Source organism: Dermacentor andersoni, chromosome 8, assembly GCF_023375885.2.
Source record: "Dermacentor andersoni chromosome 8, qqDerAnde1_hic_scaffold, whole genome shotgun sequence".
Lineage (NCBI taxonomy): Eukaryota > Metazoa > Arthropoda > Arachnida > Ixodida > Ixodidae > Dermacentor > Dermacentor andersoni.
In genome coordinates this window covers 119,271,568-119,294,841 of record NC_092821.1, presented here as the reverse complement: position 1 = coordinate 119,294,841, position 23,274 = coordinate 119,271,568, and the positions used below count along the sequence as shown (strand labels likewise).

Genomic DNA, 23,274 nt, shown 5'->3' with positions numbered 1-23,274 from the left:
GATTGAGGCTTGTTGGACAATATGTTTCCTCTCTTCAAAAGCCTTCACCTCTAGTTATGCTACTTGTCATTCCAGAAGGAATTCACTCATGCAAGTGTCTTGCATCAAATGAAGCAAAAGAAAGTATAAATGCAATCTGTTCAAACAGGTACTTTATTTGTATCGCCAACACCAAAAGGCAAGGTTGGCTGACATAGTGCACTACATAACGAAAGCATATCCAAAACTTGCACAGGCCAGCATTCACAAAGATATCTTGCACTGGACATCCAACAGCTCCCGAGTAAAAGGCGTCAGCGGCACCGCGCCTGTCATTTTGAAGGCTTTACCGGCGCCACGTCATTTGTGCTGTAGTTGGTACACAACGCAAGAATCTAGCGAAAGTGGCGATTGTGTAACGCTGAAGCACTGGGAAAGACAAAATGGGAACATACATGTGTAAATACAATGCTTTTAAAAATATACTCGTACAAAACAAAGGGATTTCCTAAAGAGTCTTTGAGGAGATCAGTGGTTGCATCTTGTTCAACCCTCAAGCAAGAACAATTCATGGTAATTGGCCTACAGCTACGTTCAACACTTTTCTTGAATGAGAAACAAGCAGGCGTTAGTTACTTGAATGCTACTGCAACTTCCACCAAGACCTGGAACACAGTCTACAGGCACATTTAGTTTCTCTGACTTCTTTTTTTTCAGGCAGGCTTCACATCACTTTACATCATGTTGTTTCACAATATACACTTGCGAGGTTGCAGTTGAAACTACATAATTACGCATTTCACCGAGTCTAAATCGAGCAATCTCAAAAAGTTGCACTCCACTGCTCTTGTAAAGTGAATTTTGAATTTCTGGGTGGGTCACTAGAGGTAAACTTTAGGTCAAGCTAAAGTTATCGATTCAGTGTTCCAAGATGCGATGTCCAAATGTTAACTAGCTAATTTGATCAACAAAGCATTCTAAGGTGTCAGGACATCAAGTCAAGCCAAAGTGATCAATCACTAAGTGTTCCAACCAGAACAAAGCCTTTGTCAGCAACAAACATGCGACAGAATTTGCGTCACTGGTACAACATTGGTTAAAGAGACTGTTTGTTGCAGGCTATTTGAATTGTAGAAAGATTGTGGCGGCCCCTTCAGTTGCACTATTGTCTGCAACGATGTAGCAAGCACCGCAAGGTTTTTAAATGGCCAATGCAACACTCTAGATTGACCCAATGTTTGCTTTCAACATCCCTTTGTATGGTTCCTTGTTTGAAACAGATGGGTTTCTTTTCCTCTGAAACTGTCATCACTCTGTTCTAGTAAGCACTAAATAGCTCCGGCACAGTTTTTCTTGCAAAGCCAAAGATTGTTGCAGACAGGGTTGGGAATGGGTTGAAGGTTGGGCATATGTGCACACTGTGTGGTGGTACCAGGAGGCGTATTCATCACAGTGCGGACATCCAATGCCTCCCAGATCACACAAGGCCGGTGCACTTCGATCTGTGACATCATGCTACCTTGTTCGACTGCTATAGAATCTAATGGGGATGCTCCCGAGTAGGCCGTAGTGGTTTTGATGTCACCACTTTTGTCACGCTGGGCTTGGCAATGGAAATTTCAGTCTAAGTAGCATGACGTCATAAAGCATAATTCACAGGCCTGCTATCTAGGGGCATTGGGACATCTGTATGGGGGCAGAGTGGGATGGATGGCATCGTACAGGCCAAGAACAGACAGGTAATGTGAGCAGAAAAAAACATGCGTACGCTCCTCTCAAACCACACGTCGTGAGGCCATATTCTGATTCCCATCCCCATGTAGGCAATCACTGACGAGTACGGTATGATCGGCCCATGTAGCAGAAGCTGATGAGCCAAATCAGTAGCAGATGCGTCAAAGCACTGGCTATCAGGGGAACTGCGGTCTGCAAAGTCACTGGCAACCTCTGACATGTATTGTACGATTCGCTGAAGCAGCAGAAGCCGATGAGACAAAGCATGGCAAAGTTCCAAAGCACTGGATGTCAGTGGTTGCAACACGTTCTACAAGATTGAACAACAGACTGCAGTCTCCGAAGCCACACTTCTGTCAAAACTTCTGCAACATCAGCGTCACAACTCGCTGCAGTTACAATGCTGCCCATAGCACTGATTATTCTGCTTGAATTATTCAGCTCATTTGAAAGTAATATAGTCATTCCTAAAACTATTTATACTCGGCTGTCTTGTTATTAAGTTACAAAGTGTGCGAGATAGCCACAATTGTGCTAATATGAAATGACCACTTAGGCAGATTTCAGCAGAAGGAAGTTTATGCAGACAGACAGCAACGGTAAGCACTGCAAATGCCAGAACCATTTGCGTGCTTGTATTTCTTCAGCAATGTAAACAGGTCCCACTGCTTCTGCTGCATCAACTAATCGCACTACGGGGATGGAAATCGTGATACAACCCTCTCTCCCTCCCCTGCTTGCAGTGTTGCGGCTATGCATTACATACCGAAAAGCCCGGCTAAACACCCTGATTCGTCTATTTTCTTTCATTTTTGCTGCAAACGAAGCATGTCATAAGTTCAGCAAGCAGGCCAGTAAAATGTAAGGATTCCTTTTTGATTCCAATCCTTTTCCATCAACCACCATTTACGGCCAGCCGATCCTGGTGATAACATTGTCGGAGTGCCACTGAAACCATTGGCGAAAACGAATAACATTGGCATAGAATTGTTACATTATCCCAGCCCAGAACATCCCCACACAGTGCGCCAGGCACATTGCGGATTACATTCACGGACAGTCGACCGCCAGCCGAACTGCAGACAGCGATCACGAGTTGCTAGACACACTGGCTTGGGTAACATTTAGGACAGGTTGCAGCGATACAGAAGGCCCAGTCGCTTCGGCTTCTGGTCCAGGTTGCTGTCTGGGGTGCACCCGGCATTTGTCGCACTGGCACCTGGCACTGAAGTGAAAGCAATAGCTCGACGAACGTCCACACGTAGCAACGAGAGGGAAGGGAGATATAGCACACTTTGACAAGTACAGTGTAGAGCTGAAAATGGTTAGTACTTAGCTCGATGGAAAGCACAACAGCCCATATAGATTTCCCAGCTATTGTTACTGGGCCGTCTAAAGAGAGGCACTACAATCTGGTTCATACGTCGCAGACGATTCTACGAGAGCTAGGCAAGTAAAAAGGTCATACAAGTCTCACTCACTGTATTTTAAAGTGCAGTTGCATTTGATCTGCGACGCTTTCTATGGAATAACTACTTCATGCTTTACAACTTGTGGATGCAAGGTTGTGCGTCAAATCTTGTGTATTAACTTGTGCACCTTTGGGCTTCCAGTATGCGCTTCACTATGTTTTGGTCACGAGCGCAAGTGACGTGCTATGACCGCTGGTCACAGAAACATGTCACTCCACTCGTTCGACAGTAAACAGGTTCAAGTCTTCAACGCCTTCCATGTAATCATTACATCACATTTTGCATTACAACATTGCATCGAATCACACGATGCATACCTATGTGTTTCTTTTGCACTAGAAGTGCAATTTTTTGGTTGTGAATGAGAGCAATGAGATAAGTCGCTCTGGTCTTCGTAGCATTGCCAGCTATGTATGAAATGAAGTATACTCAGTCTATGTTACTTCATGCAGTGCACTGAAGGCTAGGGCTGGTGTAAGCCAATCAGCAACGAGAACTGGCTGCGTGCTTCAGAGAAAGGAGCACGGGTTGCCCATTGTGTGCAATTTTTCTTAACGTGAAGCTTCCATTCAGTTGGGGTTGCACAAAGGGTGATAAAAGGCACACAGTGAAGGAGTCCTCTCTTGTTCTTTTTAAAGATTCTGATTGGCTCATAGCTTTCACTGCACTATGCGGAGTATAAGTTACTCTGCATGCGAATGTCAACTGGCAGCTGTTACCGAAAAAGGTGCGATAAATCATCGAGAATGTGTCAGGACAGAGTGTAAACTAAACAAATAATATTGCTAATCAAGCATCTCTTCCCCCTTTATAGATAACAAAATTGAAATAGCCAATTGTTTATTGAAATGAGCTAAAGGCAAACAAGCTTCACCTTAGGTGCCCTCGTTTTTATCACAGATGTGGGACACGCCAAAATCACCACTTAAAAAGTACAAGTGACTGTACTTGAGAAACCACAATGACACCTCTAACTTCTCAGTTTGCAAATATGTAGCATACTCTTGAGTATCTTGGCTTCAAAATGAAACAAATTTATGCAGTTTACCTAAGAAGGCCAAAAAGATGCACTGTGTTCATACACAGCCACTGATATCCACCTAGAACACTGGTCAGCAGTGCTCTGAGAACCGTGTACGTTCTGCAGCTGGACAATCTTGTCCAGAAATCTTGTCCTACAGAAAGGCAATCTTGCCTTTCTGTAGCCTTGAATTGCATGCACTAGATTAACAGTAAACATAGTACACAATAGTATTATTCCATGTGCAGAGAGCTGTGCCAACGCTGGATAAGAAACACCACCACTTCTCGGAGCACATTTTTTAGGTAAATGACTATGTGAAAAAGCAAATCTCTCATCACACTTTAAAAATAAAAAATAAATATATAAATATACTCTCCCATCACTTTCTATAAATAGTAGAAGATGCAAAGTTAAAATAAGTACAGGATTTGGCAACAAGTGCATTTCGGAGATTGTCTTCAAATATTGCACCCCTGATCAAACATAGACAATCAGCAGTATGGACTGGCCAGTTGTGATTTGCAAATATCAAATGCTTGGCAGAAATTGCTCTACCACTGAGCCAATTTCAAAGAAACTTGTTTCACTTAAAAGACAAAGTCAACTTCTACTCACGGTTCAGAGCAGATACCCAATTCATGCTTTCAAAACTTTGCTGCATAAATTGCTGAAAATTGACACGTTTCACGAAACCTGAGCATTAAACTTGCAACCCTGTAACTTCTCTTGAAAACAGACATCAGACTTGTGTAAACTCTTAACCAGGCAGCATAGAGTTTTCAACAATATTTACTATATAGAGGGAATGCTGGCGCTGCTATCACTCAGAGACCACGAGAATGACGGGTTGTACTACCTGGATTTGTCTAATCTTTGAGCTTGTCACCTTGCATGTCCTTGTGGTGTTATTCATTACGCTTGATAAATTTCCAAGAAATTACAATTTTTCTAATTTCATGAAGGCAATTTCCACGCATGGTCATCACAACTGCAAACTGTTCTAATTCGCAATGTGATAGGTAGTGTCCACATTGAACACATAGTGGCAGCTGCCTTAAGTAACACGAAGCAAATCTAAAAAACCATGCTTTCATGTACTAAAGGTGCACCAGTAGCTTTCTCAAGGGCTGAAAACATCTCAAAGGCCATGCTTTTGTGCATCGGAAGCTTTCTCAAGAGCTGAAAACACACGACAGATGCAATATTTCAAACATCACCCATATTTTGATGAAAATTATCAATTCACAATGTTGCAAGGCTGTTTGAAGCCAAAAGGATATCGTTTAGGCAAATCCAGGTGCCCATCATTCCCACGCTATCTGAACTGCCACACTAACAGCCTCACCAGCATCAGAGTTCTGAATAATTTTTGTACGAAACAATTCCCTTTAGGAGTTATAGTTAAAAAATTCTTTAAGAGTCGTACCAACAGTTGCTTTAAGAGGAATAATTTCACGCACATTAGCAGCTGCAAGAGCACATCTCGAGAGCTGTTCCCAAATCTAACAAGCTGATCTCATGTGAGCTTGACTATGCTACTGCAAAGGTTGTGGGGAGTTCTTAGCAGGCTACATGGTAACCGTGGTTAAAAGCACTTCGTGTGAACATGCAACAGGTACGACAGCACCTTGTCCTTTGCAGGTTTGCTGGCGAGATCAGATCTATTCTTTGTGTGCTTGTGCCTGTGTTGCATGACTCATTCTTGGGAACGGGGACAGACGGCGTGGGAACACAGAAGCCATCTCTCCGATGACAAGTTCACGGCAGATCTGAAGACTAGAAAACTGCTCCTACGGCAGTGGTGGAAAAAGTTTGAAAGGCAAAAGGCACACGCTTGATCGAACACCAACTGGGGCCCCTTAGGCCGCCCCATTGCTGCAGTCACCTTGGTCGCTGGGGACAAGCCGCAGCGACTCCGAGAAGATTCAGAAGCGCGACTTGCCGTTGGGCCCATCTCCTAGGAATTCATGCCCGAGCCCTTGATTGCACTTTCCACAGTACACCTGCAAAGCGTACAAAGCAGGAACAGATATTTTCCCAAGGTGCAAATGAGAAGGAACAACAAAATGGGTGCGTAGTACTTTATCAAAGGGGCTTTATCAAAAATGTAAACAACCATAGCAATGAGAGGGACGGAGATTGGAAATGTATTACAGCAGTAGCTGTTAAGAGGGCTAAAGGCAATTTTTGTGGCATCTGTTGTTTATCATCGTATTGTTTATCGCTTCTGTTCCTAGGTGGAAGCACTCATCTGACAACTTAATTTCTTCCCACCTCCAGAATTTGACATTGGGCTCATGACATGCGAGTTTGCAAGCTGTCATCAGTATTTTAGCTGCTGTTGTTGCCGACATCATGAGCAACACCATTGTTGCTGCACCATCATCGTTTTCATGTAGAAGAAGAACTACTTTATTTCGGTTTACAGGCCACAAGCCAAGGAAGGGAGGCAAAAGGCGGTGCACCACCTGACTAAGGTGGCCGTAAAGGTTGTCATTGTTATTGTAATTGTCCTCGGTTGTCAGACCAGCTATCATTATTTTTACCAGCACATAAGGAGACCTCTCCGAGCGACCGTCTACAATTCTTTAAGGGATAGAGAAAGGTTAGCCTAAGGTAAACTCCTCTAACCTGCTACTCTGCTCTGCTACTCATGGTGAAGCAGGACAAAGACCTAAAGTATGGCTTGAATAAACACAGGCACATAAGGACAGCTGTGTATCACAGCTGGGAAGGCTTGGGAATTCCAGGACAACTTGGGAATGCTGCTCGGGAATTATGGTCACTCGTAAATAATCTCACAACTTGACCTAGAGTATGGCCAGGGTGCCAGTGGGATGCCCCTACTTGGGAAGCTACCACGTAGCCAGTGCACCCGTCTGCTTTTTATGCGAAAATTTGTTCATTCCAGTTGATAACTGCAGAAGCCAAATAGAAACAGGAGTTCAACGAAGGCATCAGGCTTGGATTGAAATGCCTCACTTGTATTGAAAAGCAATTTTCGGATGCTGGAAAGCTTTAGGACTTTGGATTGCTGGTAATACATTAAGGACATATAGATGTTTGACATGTGCGGTGGCAGATTAAGGGAATAACTTAAATCATCACCCATAAAATGGATATGCCTTGTGAACTCGTTAGCTACAGTTCATAGATCAAAATATGTGCCTTAAAGTAATTAATTAGATCGTTAATCACCATAATTATGTTAACTATTCATTTAAGCATTTTGATTTCCCATAGACTTAATGGCTGCCTCATTGAGTAATTTAGATCATGGGTTAGAATTGTGCTGTCCGCAACAGGCAATTTTTAAAAAATTTGGCGCAGCTAGAAAAATAACACCACATATATATTGAACAAGTTGGCAAGTCTGCTATTAAAAACATGCACAGTAAGGCTCTCTGGTTAGTTTTTGGGACTTAGCTTGAGCAGGGAAAAGCATACGCAGCCTTCAAGGCCAGCTGCCAAATAAATGCCAGTGAGCCTTTACGTTTTTGCGATAGGCTGTATGTATGCAAGTGGCATGCAGCATTGCAAGGACAATGTTGGGGCGAATGTTAACATTTGCCCCAACTAGCAATTGCCAGCGGGTAATACCATCAACAGGAAAAGCAGAAATGTACTGGACTTGAGGATGGTGCAGAAATTAGTTCAACATATCTAGTGACTCAGTATGTTCGAATGTTCTTTTATTCTTTTTACTTTCTTTTTATTCGCAGAGGTTAATTCTAACAAACATGCTAAATAAGCAACAGAAAGAGAGTTGATCACACTATTCCAAGGGTGTGCGAACATTGAAAGAATAGATGCGACACATGAACTAGAAAGTCTGAGTTAGACTATACCACATTTCTAAATGTGAGAGGCAATGTAAATACACACAGGGTGTTTTGGCTAACACTTGAAAAATTTTTGTAGATTGCCTGTGGCAGATGGCAGAATTCTAGTCCTCGAGCTGGTCTGCTGAAAGAGGTGGACATTACTTCCAAGAAAAATTTAAATGCATAATCAACTGATTAAAAAAATTAATTATGTGTTTAATTAGTATATGGCACATTATGCAACTTACAAAATTATAGCGGGTGAGACTGCAAGGTATATTCACTTGAAAGGCATTCTGTGGAAGACACCATTTACAAGATGTGCACTGTCAAACATGCTGTAACATGCACTGTCATTCCACTTACTTTCTCAACAAAACGTTGTTGCAAGCAATGAAGCTCAAAAGTAACTGGAACGCCAACGCATTTCTCGGCAAAGTTTGGGAATTAGCATCTCGAAACTGGTGTCATCCTGAGAATTCGTTCCAAGTCGATCAGGCTAGAATTTGCAAATTGCAGTACGTGCCATCAGTTAATCAGTTTAAAACTTAATTAGTTAATTTATGTTCATTAGTCAATTATGCATTTAAATTTTTTGTGCAAGTAACGTCCACCTCCTTGAGTAGACCAGCTCATGGACTGGAATTGTGCTATTTGTCACAGGGAACTTTAGAAAATTTTTGAAAGAGTTTGCGGAAACACCGGCTGTACAAATTAAGTAAACATCTTAAGAAGGGCTAATTCATCTGTTGTCGGGATTTTCGTTTCCATGAGAGCTGGGCTAATCCCATGCCTTTACACAGAAGTGAAAAAAAAAAAAGCAATTTATTGTTTTTTTTTTTGTAGCTAGGAGACAAATTTTATAACCATGTCATTACAATCATTCTTTAGAAACGAGTCAACGAATGTGCGAAGCCTTGCCCGGTTGGGAAGAACCATGTTGAAAAGACAAAATGCTGGCCACAAGTAAAATGCGCTTTGAGAACAAAGAACATCTTAGTCCTCATATGGTAGCTTGCACAGTGCCCCACATGGCTCGTCTGAGGAGACCTATATGTCAAGCGTTATGAACTATCTATCTATCGTTGCTATCTCTTTTATCCGTGGTTGCCCACTCCTTTCTTTCATTATTTAGAAATTTTGTGACATAATCATAAATAAGCATATGCATTGTGCACAAGCTGTACTGCACAATGTAGCAGTAAATCTCAGGTTGCCACAACAACGTACTGTTCTGTATGATACGCAAACATGTGCAAAACTTTGACCTCCTGCCCGACTGCCTGTTGCCTTGGACAGTGATAAGAACATAACCAGCTCTATCTCATTCCCATCAATGACACTTCACGAACGAGAGCTGATAACACGCTGGACTCTGAGTGTGGGTGAAATAGATCATGACATATCTGCCACACCCTCTCCCAATACGTACCAATGCCAAGATACACTTGTCAACAAGTTTGTTTACCACTTGATGCTGTGGCACTTCATTGCTGGGCTGCTTTGCTCTATTCTGGAGCACACGTGTTGTTTCTAAACTTGTGGTGAATATTCTCAAACAGCCATTTGGTGGCAGCTGTGTTAAGAGAAGATGCTCCTCGAAAAACCTTTTTTTTTAGATATTTGTACGAGCGAATTGAAAATGCAGCCAAATATAGATTTTTTCGATCATATTTCAAATATCTTATTAGTTTCTGTCTGGCTGCAATAGTTCTTGAGTTACGCACCACACAATGGCAAAATGTAGTGATCTTTGCGGGCACTTCTTTTTGTACTAAATTTTCGCAAGAAGCATCATGCTCTAGTTCTTTTAGCTCTTTGTAGACCACGGAGTGCCAATATTTAGCCAGACAGTACGTCTAATTACTAGAACATAAAAAGAAAATTAGGACCACTTCAACTAACCTTTCTCACAATGCCACGAAGCATAACCTTGTAATCTATAATTTTTCAACACCTACACTAAAAAAATTTGGCATACACACTATTGAAGATATGTAAAATGCTGATATCTACTTGAAATGACAATATCTCCCAGCAACAGTTGTGAGAGTACAAGGTTATATTTCAGGAAATTTGGGGGAAAAATTTGTTGAAGTGTCCTAACTTTTTTAGCATAGTTCCAGTAATTTGTACACCTTGTTTGGCTAGAGATTGGCACCTTGCAGTCTACAAAGAGCTAAATAAGCGACAGCATGATGCTTTTTGTGAAAACTCAGAACTTAAAAAAGGAGTACCCACACAGATGACTATCTTTTGCCATTGTGTACGAGGTAACTCCGGAAATATAGAAGCTACACAAAAAGCCAATGGCAAATTTGAAATCTGCATAAAAGAACTCTATAATTGGCTGAATTTCAACACTTCTCGTACAAATAACAATTATGAAAAGTTGTTTCGAGAAGTGTCCCCTCTTAAAACGAATTGCACCTTATGTGTGTTTTCTTCTCTGGGCTCTGAAGGCAGTCTCTGAAACATGAAATGATGATGTCACCATGCACTCGTGCACCTGTATGGAAGGTCAGCAATGTTTTCTCAGGCATGCTTTCATTGAATCACACTCTTTTAATGGCTGCTCATTTTGAAATGGAGTATTATATCCACTGCTACAGCTTAGCGACTAAGGTATTACGCTGCTGAGCTTTAAGTTATGCGTACGATCCCAGCCAGAGTGGTGGCATTTTGGTGGAGGTGAAATGCAAAAACACTCAAAAGGTTTTGGGTGCATGGTAGAGAAACCTAGGGCATTGAAGTGAATCTGGAGCCCCCCCATTATCGCATGCCTCATAATCAGATCGTGGTTTTGACATGTAAAACCCAGAATATGTTTTTTTTTTATTGTTAACAAACGGCCATTCGGTGGAGTTGTAATGACTTGTATCTCACGCTTTCTTTTTTCAACCTCTGAAATATGAAATGATGCCGCTATGTAATTGTGCTAAGGTCAGCAATGCCATCTCGCGCATGCTTTCGATGGATGACATTCTTGTGATAGCAGTTCATTCGTAGTACTGAAACATATTTTCGGACATTCTGTTATGCACCTATTGCAGATAAAAAGATAAAACTTGGCAAGTATGAAGGTTGAGAAATGCTTATCAGATAACTTTTAATTGAAATCTCGAACCTGGCATTACCGACATTAACGCAATGTCACGACGCAGATTAAAATTTGATGATATCATGTAGAAATCAGGCGACGTATAATTACGTTGCTTGTGAAAAAAAAAAAAAGAAATGACGACTGCGTACATGTGTGACAGCTGTAGCAATCGCACAATGGAGTGAGCTAACATGTTATCATGAAATGTCCACTTCCCGAGTACTTAAACTGAAATTGGCTCACAAAAACAAGCAATGACAGTGAATTATTTAGGGCGCTCTGATGGTTGCCGGAATTTGTTTGTTCTGGGGTCTAATTGGGCCTCGAGCTTCATTCAATGCACTGCAATGGCAAGTAGAAGGTGTCACGTCAGTACAGAAAGGAATGACTTTGCAGGACTGGCCTGGCATTTATCAAAGTAAATGTTTGCCTAGTATTGCAGAGTACTACAGTTGGCTCCGTTTAGTGTTCATTCTAGCCGAAGATAAATTTTGCGGTCGTGCAACTTGCAAAGAGGACAAAGACAGGCCAAGCACAACATAATTTGCCCAGGCAGAGGAAGGTTTCTTTCTGGCGCATGCTACTGTGAATGGCCTACATGAAAAAGAAGCCAGGCACTGACGTGAATGAAGGCAGGCATTTTTCAGATGTGGCAGTACACATGTTTCTAATCGATAAGTTAAATTTTTAGTTGGATACAGGGCACCATTCATTGTAATTAATTTTTGGCCGTAAATAAATATATATTTGACAGAATGTAAAAAATAGTTAGTGGATACGTTGAATTTTTTTTAGTCTGTGAAAAGAAATCTATAGCTATTCGGCTTGAGTGTGCCAACCTTGAGAGCAGTGGGCCGGCCAATCTCGGGTCGCTTGGTGACGCTGTCCTCGTGTATCGTCTCGGTGAATGCGGGCCACGGGGAGCGGTGGGAGAACTTGGTTCGGCTCGAGAACAGTTCATAGCCACACTGGGAGCAGACATAAGTGCCTGCAAATAGCACAAGTTGCTGTGATATGCAGAGTGCCTGTCTCAAATTTGTGTAATAAGCCAATTTTCATCACTGGCTTTCAAGCTCAATCCATTCAGGGTGCGCTGAATCAAACAGCCCGCTTAGTGGACGCCTTCCACGTAATAATTGCATCATATTTCGGGGCATAAATGTACGAGTCTAAAGTTACTTGGAATTACATGATGCATACTTATGTATTACCTTCGCATGTGCCGCACTCATTTTTTGGTTGCCAGTGCAAACAAAGAGAAAAGTCTCCTTAGTCTGCGAAGCCTTGCCTTCTATGCATGAAATGGAGTCACAGGTGTCTTGGTCGAAGTGTACAACGTACTTAAACAATTTAGTTGAATTTGGCACATAGATAGAAATATGCGAAACAAGACTTGAAATGCAGGAAAAAAAGGAAATGAAGTCCAAGGGTGGTTGCCATGCCTGTGGTTTAAATGAACGCGAGATTTCAGAAAGGGTGATCCTGGGCACTGCATCACATCTACAGATGCACCTTAACACTGAGAACTTAGGCTTCAATGAGTATGATAGTTTAAGAGACACAACAGAGAAAAATTAGTTAAGGTGTATTAGCTAAGCTGCCTTGGAGTTTCTGCATCAGCTTGCCATAACATTATGGATTTTGATGACATCTAGCTAATTGCTTTTTGATTAAAATGGACTCCATTGTATTCTAAAGGAGCAAGAAACTGAACTGGACAAGTTTTTGATAATGTTTACTGCATTTTAGATTTAAGAAAATGCTTTGAATTCTGCAGCATCACGGTGTAGTGCTGCTGCTAAGGTTCTGGGCACAAAATTCAAAAGTTTGGCCTCCATTTTCCTCCTTTAGTAAGCAACCTCTTTCCGTAAAATGAATGAGAATTGAGTTTTGTAAGAACACCTTGCCTGTCTTAATCTGATTTAGTGTCCCTTTTAAGGGAGATGAAAGAAAAAATTTCTTTACTTGGTACGAACTAAACGTGATGAGCAGCAGTGTGAGAACAAGGCGAGGCAAACACGAGCACTACTTCTCGGACCCCATTTCCTCACGGTACCGTACATTATTTATTTATTGATATACTGCAATCTCCACAAGGAATTTTAGCTGGATGGGTTACCAAACAAACCGATTACAAAAGTTGCAAGAATGAAACAGACACAAATCGCAGCATATAAAAACAGAACAGTGTTCCGACAGGGCAGACGAAAACCTTCATGGCAACAGTTTAAAAACAAAAGAATTAACACTTGCCTGAATAACTTGACAATTAGCTAGATTACTCCATGCAATAACAACTCCTTGAAAGGAGTGCTTGAAACAATTAACTTGTGTGGGAAAGGCAGTTTCCAACAAATCTAGTCTTTGTTCTGGTGGCATATTCAGACGAGAAAGAAATATTATTTGTTGCATCAGTCTTGTAGTGCCCTTTGATTAGCTGATGGAAAAATGTCAGACAGAAGCAGTGATTCCTTTGAAACAATGTAGGTAAATTGGCCTACCTTGTCATCGACATGTGTTCAAAGCTGCCATGTATAAAGCGAACAACATTCTTTTGGTACTTTCACAATTTGATCAATATCCCTTTTAGTGAAATGGGCTCATATAATTATATAAATGCTGCGTATCATAATGGCACGATGACAGATTTGTAGACCAGTGATCGAAAAGCAGGGGTTGACAATTTTAAGTTTCTTTGGAGAAAGAACAGTTTCTGGTTCGCATCAGCTGCAATGCATTCAACATGCGTTGACCAATGATGGTTCTTATTGTCGAGCGCGATACATATTGCATAATATGTTTTGCATATGCCATGGCCAAGCGAAGGCCCCTAGGACAGCTCCAATCACAAAGCATATGCCTCAGTTAAATTTCTCATTTTCTGCACTTTTCAGAATGAGTGTTGAATGCCGGCATAGTGGATGCTTCCACAGCTGGGTCCCCTCGCAAGCAGCAGATGTCTCCCGCTAGGACCCTTTAACAAATTTGTTGGGTCCCAAAAGTGCGTACTTTGCAATTGTATACGTTAATCATGTTAAATAAACTTTCAAATATCTGGCGACTATTATTTATGCCATGGCCGGCTTCATGTACAGTCAACCGCAAAAGCTTATGGGACGCAGGATCTGCCAAGAGGCTGAATTCTCGCGAAGCGTGGTCACACAGCCTCGAATTAAATGTTCCAGCATGTAGTAGTCTTCGACACCTACACAGTGATTCATTAAATACGAAGTGTCATGCCTTAACAGTACAGGAATTCACATCTGAAGGGGAAACTGCATCCCGTAAACTTTTGCTGTTGACTGTACATACATCAGCTGCTGTGGCAGCATGTTTAAAAGTGTTTGCACATTTGCTTATGCTCTATGTTGCACTAACAAAGAATAATGCTGTACGTATGATCTGATCAAGGGGAATTATCGTCATTTTTTCAGAAACCTTCAAGTTATAGACCTTTTCACGATAGACGACCATTCATTCCACCACCATGTGAAAGTGAAAAAGCCAGACAAGAGCTCAAGGAAAGTGCTATCAAACAAAGCATGTCTAAACAGTGGACTGCAAGGGAAATTAACATGATCCAGCGAACGCAGTTCTTCAATGGCGGCTCTAGGGCAGAATGTCACTCAATGTGTGTACAGTGATGGGATACTCCAATCAGAGCCTGTTTGAATGAGTGTATTGACCATATATGTATATGCTACATTGACGTCTGCACTCATATGCCCGATGTGCTTAGGCAACACTTAAAACAGGTGGGCTGTCCGCTGCATGGTTAGTAAATGAGAGAGTCCAGAATCGATGTTTGTGCGCTTTTTCTTTCTACGAGTGAGCAGCGCCTCACAAGGATGTAGATGTGGAAAGCAGATGGTAACAGCCATGAAAGCGGAATGTGTACTGTAGATTAAGAGCGCAGGAATACTTATGCGCAGTACTAGAGCTTCAAAAGCAGCTGGTCTACCTGTGCAGTCTGCGACAATATGAAAGAGCTAGAACACTCAACATATGCCTGGGGTTGACGGTCGATCAGATTTCCCCAGGTTTTGCAATGAAGCTGAACAAGCAAGCAAGACACTAGGAGTAACTTAGCAGGAGTTGGCGGATGCTGTTCGAATCGGCATGCCCTTATGCTTCAATCGTTGACTGAAACGGAGTTGTGTTCACGCTTTAATTCCTGTTGAGCTAGAAGTAAGCAGACAGGATCACCCGCTTAATTCGCGCTTCATTTGGACCTTGCTTTTCCAGCAGTGGCTAACGTCGGGAGGTCTGTCCGGATCACTCAGGCGTGCGCCAGCCTTAATGGACAGGTCGCGTGATTCACGTCTGAGCTAAGCTTGTTTGCCGCGCGATTCCAGCGCGATATTTCTCGGGAGTTCTCGCGCGAAAGAGGCACTCTGCGGCTAGACGTTTGAGAACTTGCATCAGACCTGCCGACTATCGCTAGTTAGAGGCGCTGAAATCGCGATGCGTGGAGGGTTCATACACGCACGCGCGCGCTCGGCGAGAACGTCAAGAAGAACGCCGATCAGTAGAGGAAGTCCGCGCCCACAGCTTTTCCGCATAGATTTGTCGCGCGATTGGCCGCAAGAACAGCAGGAAACGACATCGCTTTTGCGCACTTCGTTCCGCGTGCAAGATCCCGCGAAAGTTACCGGCACGGCCGCGCACCGACTCGACCGACCCGACCTTTCGCAATTTCATGTCGCCAACTCGTCAGTCTGACGGGGCCAGGCGGGACACGTTTGACCTCAGCGCGGAAAATCTGACAGCGTCGCGATGGCAACGGTTCCAAGGCTGCGGCGCCGCTCGTGGAGAGGAGCTTTTGAAGAAACCGAAATCGCTTACCTGACACGAACGTGTCTCGGTACTTTTCGGCGCCGTTCCACATGCAGTAGGCCATCGCGAACGGTTGATGCCGCACGAACCTACGGACGATCCCGACCTACGCGAGCAGCTAACTGAAACTGCTGCGCAGCGCTGGTACTACACGTCCGAACAGGGAAAGCGTGCGTTACGCAAGCATCTGACGAACTCGGCTGTCTGCCGGTCTTTGAAGCGGTGAGCAGACAGTCTACGCAGGACCGCAGAAAATATTAAACAAAAAAAGATTGTTTCGCTTAAAAGCAATAATGTTTAAGTAATAAACAAACAATTATTAGAATTTAACTTGTATAGTTTCACGTTTTATTTGCAGTAAAATTTTGTGTCACACGACAGTCTCGCAGTTGTACTCAAATATGGCTTCCGAAAACAACACATCTGACGGCGAAAGTGAGTTGCTGGGGCTATTTCGACGATTGCTGGTGCTCTGGTAGCCAAGACCTTAGCGGAGACGAGCTTTGAGAAGCCTCGCGGTTCGCCGAGTCGTAAGTTTTGCGCCAGCTGTCGGCCGCGAAGCGGGGAATGGGCGCCGTCCACGCGTCAGCTTGCGTGAACCGAGTCGTACCGCTCAGCTGTTTTGGGATCCCGATGTGTCGACTCGTGCGATATGCTATGCCGTGCAGTACAACTTCGCGCCTTACTCGTAACGCCGTCCTGACCCCACCGTCCGCGCTGGTTCGCTTTGATAATTATATACTCGACAGAAAGCGTTTGCGGAGTTTTTTTTACCCGTTTTAGCTGACCACGCTATGCTTTTGTTTGGGAGAGGCGCGAAAAAAAAAAAAATCGCATAGTCATAGGGCGCCTTGTGTTTACACATGGCTAAGCGCGGCCTTTTCTTTGCTCGTTATTCGCCTCGGATTATCAGTCGCATTCGAGCGATTGAAGCAACTTGAGCAGACGATCTGAACGCATCGGTGTTCTCGACGACGTTGCTACGTTAAGAAAAAAAAAAAAAAATGCGCAAGTCATTTTGCGAGTCCTTGGCGTTTCTCTCATTGCGCAAAGGCTCCTTTCGGTGAGCACACAGTATGTTGACAGAATCTGCGGCATTAGAAAAAAAAAAAGAGCCCCCTTTCCACGTCTAAAAGCGTTGTACTGCGTGTAAATATCATGCGCGGCGACAAAAGCAGGGTCGTTTATTGTCAGCGCTTGAGAAATGTCATTTTGTGCGTTGAGATACGCAAAGCGGTGTGCACGGTACTTGTCCTACGCGGCGTTTTCTCCGAGGTCAGATTAGTCATTGTAGTTGTCGATTTAGCGTTGCTGGCGCGATTATTATTGTTAGAATAATAGTACCAATAATAATAATATCTTTTTTTCTGGAATTTGTCTGGGTTTCGTACGGGCCGCTCTCTCTCGGGCCTGGGTGAATGGTCGGGACTCTTCTTTCATTTCAGCCGCTGGTGTTCGACATGAACAAACTTAGCATGCTGTTTATGCTCCGCAGAGATTCGTTTTTTTCGGGACTATCCGGGGCCGATCACATATCCAGAAATCGGTGTCCATTTTGCTGCTAACCCAACAGTTGCGTGCAGTCGCCGCCGTCGCATCGGTTGTTCTGCCCCAGGCGCGCTAACAGGTTTGCATGAATGCTTATGGTTTGATCGGTGTTCACGTGCACTGTACGGTACTACGTGACGTAGGACTAAAGGGCGACAAGAAGAAAAAAAGAAAAGCACGTGGACGACACGTGTTTGAGTGTCGTGCACGTGCTTGCCTTTGTCACGTGTCGCGTCTCCTAAGCAACGCGCGTCTGTTACATCTCGCTGAGAGGCTCACGCGATATATTTTTCTTTCTTTTCCATAGCTAACCAATGCTTATTTTGTATTCGCTTTACCGAGGTTAACGAAAACGCATGTGGAAGGAATAACGATTCCAGGAGAACAAAGTGGTGGATTATGGGCTAATTGGTGACTCATGATAATATGTTATAAGAGCACTAGCAAAAGATAAGTACAAAAAAAAGAATGACAGGACAATTATTGATTTCCGACAAATCTTATTTTTTTCTAGGATGATATGTGTAGTTAAAAAAGAAAGCACAGAAATCCAGATATAGGAATTGCAGGTAAAACATACAAGCAGGACTAGAAAAGAAACAAGATCTGTTGTTTTATTTTTCCTTGCTCTCTTTCTCGCACAGTTAATCTGTTACCAGCTTTGAGGTTTGACACCGACATTACTTGACCAATGAACCACATTATTTAATGTGGCAGGGAGCAAATCAATTAATGCCCTGAATAATTCCATAGTGGGGCATGTAATTATGGTTGGGACATGTTATGCAGTAGAATTTCGGCTCATGAAAAATAGTTAAATGGAACAACAGCCTCTGTGTTGGTTGACTTTGTATTTAGATAATGCAAAAGAACTGTCACGAAATGGAAGAAACATTTTCTGAACTCTCAGTGAACGGAACAACAGAAGCAAATTTCAAAGTATTTTCTTTTTTCAGAAAAAGCTAAAATCTCCGATTTTTATTTTGTCACACCTGATGTCTATGCAGAGAGCCATCCTTTAAAAGCAGTGGCAAAGATTCAAGCAAGTAAAAACTTGGTGGTTAATTAAGGGATATTAATTAATAAATTAATAATGTGAAGTCCAGGCACCTTGGCAGCATTGTGTGCCACGTGCCCTATAGACGGCCGGAATAAGAATGACCAAAATTTTGGACACCTTACAGCACGCTGTTTGATAATTTGGACTCCACCAGCACATCCTCATGCTAATTCAGCCACCGAATCGAGCAGTAACAGTGACATTACTATATTGATACGTTGTTGGTGCCTCCTCTAAATCAAAACTGGCAAAGCCTAGTCCATCCAGAAGTCTCGCACCACATCCAAACCATGGGAAAAACTACTTGCTACATTCACTTCTTTGCTTTTAACCCTTTCAGGCGCCAATTATTTCTGTAGAATGAAATCTTACTTTCACCGCATTTCTTGCATCGTCACAATCATTAAAAGCATACAGCTGCAGAATAGACAAAGAATTTTCAATTCCTTAGTGAGTTTTGTCAAGTTTGCAAAATGTGGACTCCATGCAAAATCTCGCTGCAGTAACGATGGATATGAGCCCGTCGACTATCTCGTGTCTAGCTGACTTGAAGCGCACCTATCTAGCCACTTGGAAATTATGCCTAAAGTAATGCATTGTGGAAAACAATGAAAGAAGTAAACCCCTTGCATATGACTCATATTGAGCAAAAGCACCCAGCCTTCCCACCCCTACCTGGCCACTCATTTTACTAAAACATGCACATTATTCAGACTTGCAGCACAATTCCAAATAGAAGTGTTTCAAGATGTATGTGACAAATTTTAAATATTGTTACTTTCACCAATGCTTTTGCTCTTGATGCACTAACCTTGTCGTACATAGTTATGTACTCAGCACCTTAAAGGGTTAACATGTCTAACACCTCTGCACATCTCTCTAAGTAAATGGAACTCCTGTTAATCTGAACATATTTCTCTGGTGCCTTGAGGTTCTGACTGTAATAGCAAAATGCAAACTCTAAGCAGTTACTACAAGCACCGAGACAAGTGCCAGTTTTGAGATGCAACCTTAGAATATGGCACGAAATTCATTGGTGTTCCATGTAGCTTTTTTTCCCCCTGTGCTTTATTAATAAGGCTTGTCAGGGCTATAGTGCCAGGAATGCCATCAGCTTGAATATCTTAAGATAATTGCAAACACCTTATGTAAGGATTGCTTGAAGAGTAGTACTCTGGTTATGCACGTCTATAGGAAAGTGTAGTTCGTCAATGCATTTAGTTGCGTGTAAACTGAAGGCATGGTTTATTGCACTTCATATTGCAAGCTGAATTGTTAGGCAGAGCACCTCACATTACAGAAGAGCTTAATATTGCAGAGCAGGTAACACTCGTGTAGTCATGTGATGCGACAGGTGCTGCATTGGTGGTTTGGCCTCCGTGCACAGCTTTCATGCCTTAGTGCTCATTCACACCAGTGACTTGAGGAGGTCGGACGACTGGTGACCAAAAGGTGACTCAATGGCGACTGGTGTTCACACTGGCATGTGTGACTGGCCCTTCACCACGCCGAAATGTCTTGCGATTCATACAGACATATACGAACGTCTTGCTCCTGCCCATCTGCTTGGTTCAGATGCTTCACGACTGTGGTCGTGCGACTGAAAAATCAAGCAGTGAGGGACTGACCCAACACAATTACTGTTTCGAGAAAAGCGACCATTTGCAACTGGTCGCTTTGTGACCAATTTGGTCACAGGTTGAGCTGGCGACCTCCTCAAGTCATTGGTGTGAGTGATCCCTTAGAATGGCCCTGCACTGTGGTGTGAACTCTTCTCCTAGTCAAATTGTGTTTGGTGAATCAACATTTTTGTAATTGGCATGTCAGATCCATGACCTTCTGTCTGCATATGCATTTAACCTTGACCTTGCCAATCAGTTTTCTTTCACCAGCCTTTGCTTTAAAGCCTTGCATGAAAGATTTACTACGCAGCCCTGCAGCTTTCCGTTTGAGTGATCAAAGCCAGCAAACTCCCAGAGGTCATGCTCAGTTGTCGCGCTGGCCCTCATTGTTTGGGGTTCTGCATCATTTCTGGCAAATGCCAATAACGGCGCCATTCGTGTAATTTTTTTCTTTTGAATCAGAAGTCTCTGTTTCTGCGAGCTTTTCGCAACACATACATTTGCATTCCAAACATAAAATTTTGTGCAAAGGCTGCTCTCTGTCTATGCTATTTGGAACTGGGCTTTTTGTACGTGGTCCAAACTTTCGCTGCAGTTAGCGTTTAAAGAATGTTTTTCTCTTCCTCCTATCATGATGAACTGAGTTGAAATTCTTCTTGGTTAAGTAATAGTTGGGTTCAACATCATAAAAACTAAAATGAGTTACATTCTGGGGTTTTTCGGACCAGATCCATGATATGATCGACTAGGTGTGCCATAGTAATAGGTTCCGGGTCAATTTTGACCACCTGCAGTTCCTTAATGTGCACCCAAATCTAAGCACGCAAGCTGCATTCTTCCATTTTGCCTCTGAAATGGGGTAAATGGAAACATGAAATGGGGACGAATGGCATTTTGCACAGTGGTTCATTAAGGAGCCATAGTGGAAGGCTCCAAATTAATTTTGACCAGCTGGGGTTCTGAGTGCACAAGCAAAGCATCTTTGCGTTTTGCCTCCATCACAATGGGGCCACCGCACTTCGGAGTTGAACCCGCGACCTTAGTGCCAATGAGGTGGGTGACTGTTCAGTAGAACTGTGTGCTTGCTCACGCAGCTGCCATGGCTGGTCAGCGCAACAACAGCAGCAGCAATGGAAGCAGTAACCAGCAGCAGCAGCAACAGACAGTCGACAGGGAAAGCGGGGAGACAGAAGCGAAAATTCCTAAGACAAGCTGCGAGGAGAACAGTCAGAATGGTGCACCCACACTCCAGGGTGAGTGAGCATTCCCTACAGTCTAAGGGGAAAAATAAATTGTCCATTCAAGAGTAGAAGCAGCCATAGTTAGTAGTAGCCATAGTAGTAGTACTAGTAGTAGTACCACCATCATCATCAGCTGGTGCGTGTCCACTGCAGGACCAAGGCGTCTCTCAGCCATGTCCAAATACCCCTGTTCTTGAGCTAGCTGATTCAAAGCTGTGCTTGTAAATTTTCAGATTTAATCACACCACCTGATTCTCTGTTGTCCTCTTCTGCTGTGCTTCCCTTTCCTTGGCAGCCATTCTGTAACCCATAGACCACCAGGTATCTGCCCTACGCTTTGCATTGCCTACCTAGTTCCCTTTCTTCCTCTTAATGTCAACTTGAACATTGTCTTCTCCCATTTGCTCTCTAATCCACACAATCCACACTACTGTCTCATAAACAACGTTCTGGTGCAATGGTGGAAAAGCTACGAAGGCCGAGCTTCCGCACACATGTTATGGTGGCAAGTATGGTATGATTCTACAGTTTGACAGCGCTTTATGCCCTGTTTTCTAGGAGCAGGTACTGAATTGGCACAGCTTTGCTGCCTGTGACAAGTCTCGCATTTGCCAAAGCTCGGAAGAGCAAAGTGAAAGAAATCAAAATTATGTAGCCCATTAGTGACACTTTGAGCAAGTACACTTGACCTCACTGAGTGACACTTTGGCGGCGAGGTGCTAGATGACGAAACGAGGAGTCATTCGGAAAACGGTTGCTCAGTTATATTGGAGAAAAAAGAAATGCTTTTTTACATGAACCTTCGCAATGAAAGAAAAGAAAAAAAAATAGAAATAGTATAATCTTGTTGACATGTCACTTCGTTTTGAGCTAGTACAATGAAGAAAAACATCCAAAATCCTGGCAGTCAAAATGGCCGAATCCATGGATGGTTTCATGGATGCCAGAAACAAATGTTTCAAGCCTACTTTGGCTTATGTTACAGGAATGCTTGTAACATTTTAAGTCCCACACTCAAAAAAAGTGGCCTTAGGATTAGCGATGACTCCGCATTGAGCAGTCGTTTACTTATCCTTGAATCTCTCCAATCCTAGCTACACACTTCTGTGCAGTGAAGTGAGTTCATCTAACACACTCGCTGGAAAGTGCACTCCACAGCAAGTGTCACGAAACCTTTGTGTGACAGGCCTGCGAATTACATGAAATTTGCCCATCTGACTGGAGTAGTATTAGATTTAACACTTAGTCGGTGCATTTTGTCTATGTTAATGTAAGTCCGCACGACTGTTTCTCGAGAGCACTGTCAAGTGTGCACTTTGCCTTCCTAGCTTCCCCTTTGTTTCCTCTGAAAATTGTTCACAAGAATTCCAGGAATGTATGTTGCCCGTAAGTGTGGCGCACAAAACTTGGATGCCTCTAATGCTTTTGAAGCTTAACAAATCTTTAATAAACAGTCAACAACATCATCATCAGCCTGGTTACGCCCGCTGCAGGGCAAAGGCCTCTCCCATACTTCTCCAACAACCCCGGTCATGTACTAATTGTGGCCATGTTGTCCCTGCAAACTTCTTAATGTCATCCGCCCACCTAATTTTCTGCTGCCCCCTGCTACGCTTCCCTTCCCTTGGAATCCAGTCCGTGACCCTTAATGACCATCGGTTATCTTCCCTCCTCATTACATGTCCTGCCCATGCCCATTTCTTTTTCTTGATTTCAACTAAGATGTCATTAACTCGTGTTTGTTCCCCTCACCCAATGTGCTCTTTTCTTATCCCTTAACGTTACACCCATCATTCTTCTTTCCATAGCTTGTTGCGTCCTCAATTTAAGC

At 43.0% G+C, this 23,274-nt stretch overlaps 1 protein-coding gene and 1 pseudogene across 4 annotated transcripts in view; one reads left to right on the top strand and one right to left on the bottom strand.

The window, feature by feature from the left end:
- Nucleotides 1–23,274, top strand: part of LOC126529101 (ubiquitin domain-containing protein UBFD1-like) — a 63,477-nt gene that overhangs the window by 24,897 nt on the left and 15,306 nt on the right. For all 4 annotated transcript variants that reach the window (XM_072289870.1, XM_055069618.2, XM_050176703.3 and 1 more), the window contains one exon: nucleotides 21,297–21,455. In XM_072289870.1, the coding sequence (XP_072145971.1) occupies nucleotides 21,297–21,455 (159 nt within the window). The remainder of the gene's footprint in view (nucleotides 1–21,296; nucleotides 21,456–23,274) is intronic.
- On the bottom strand, nucleotides 133–16,207 carry LOC126529128 (methionine-R-sulfoxide reductase B1-A-like; annotated as a pseudogene).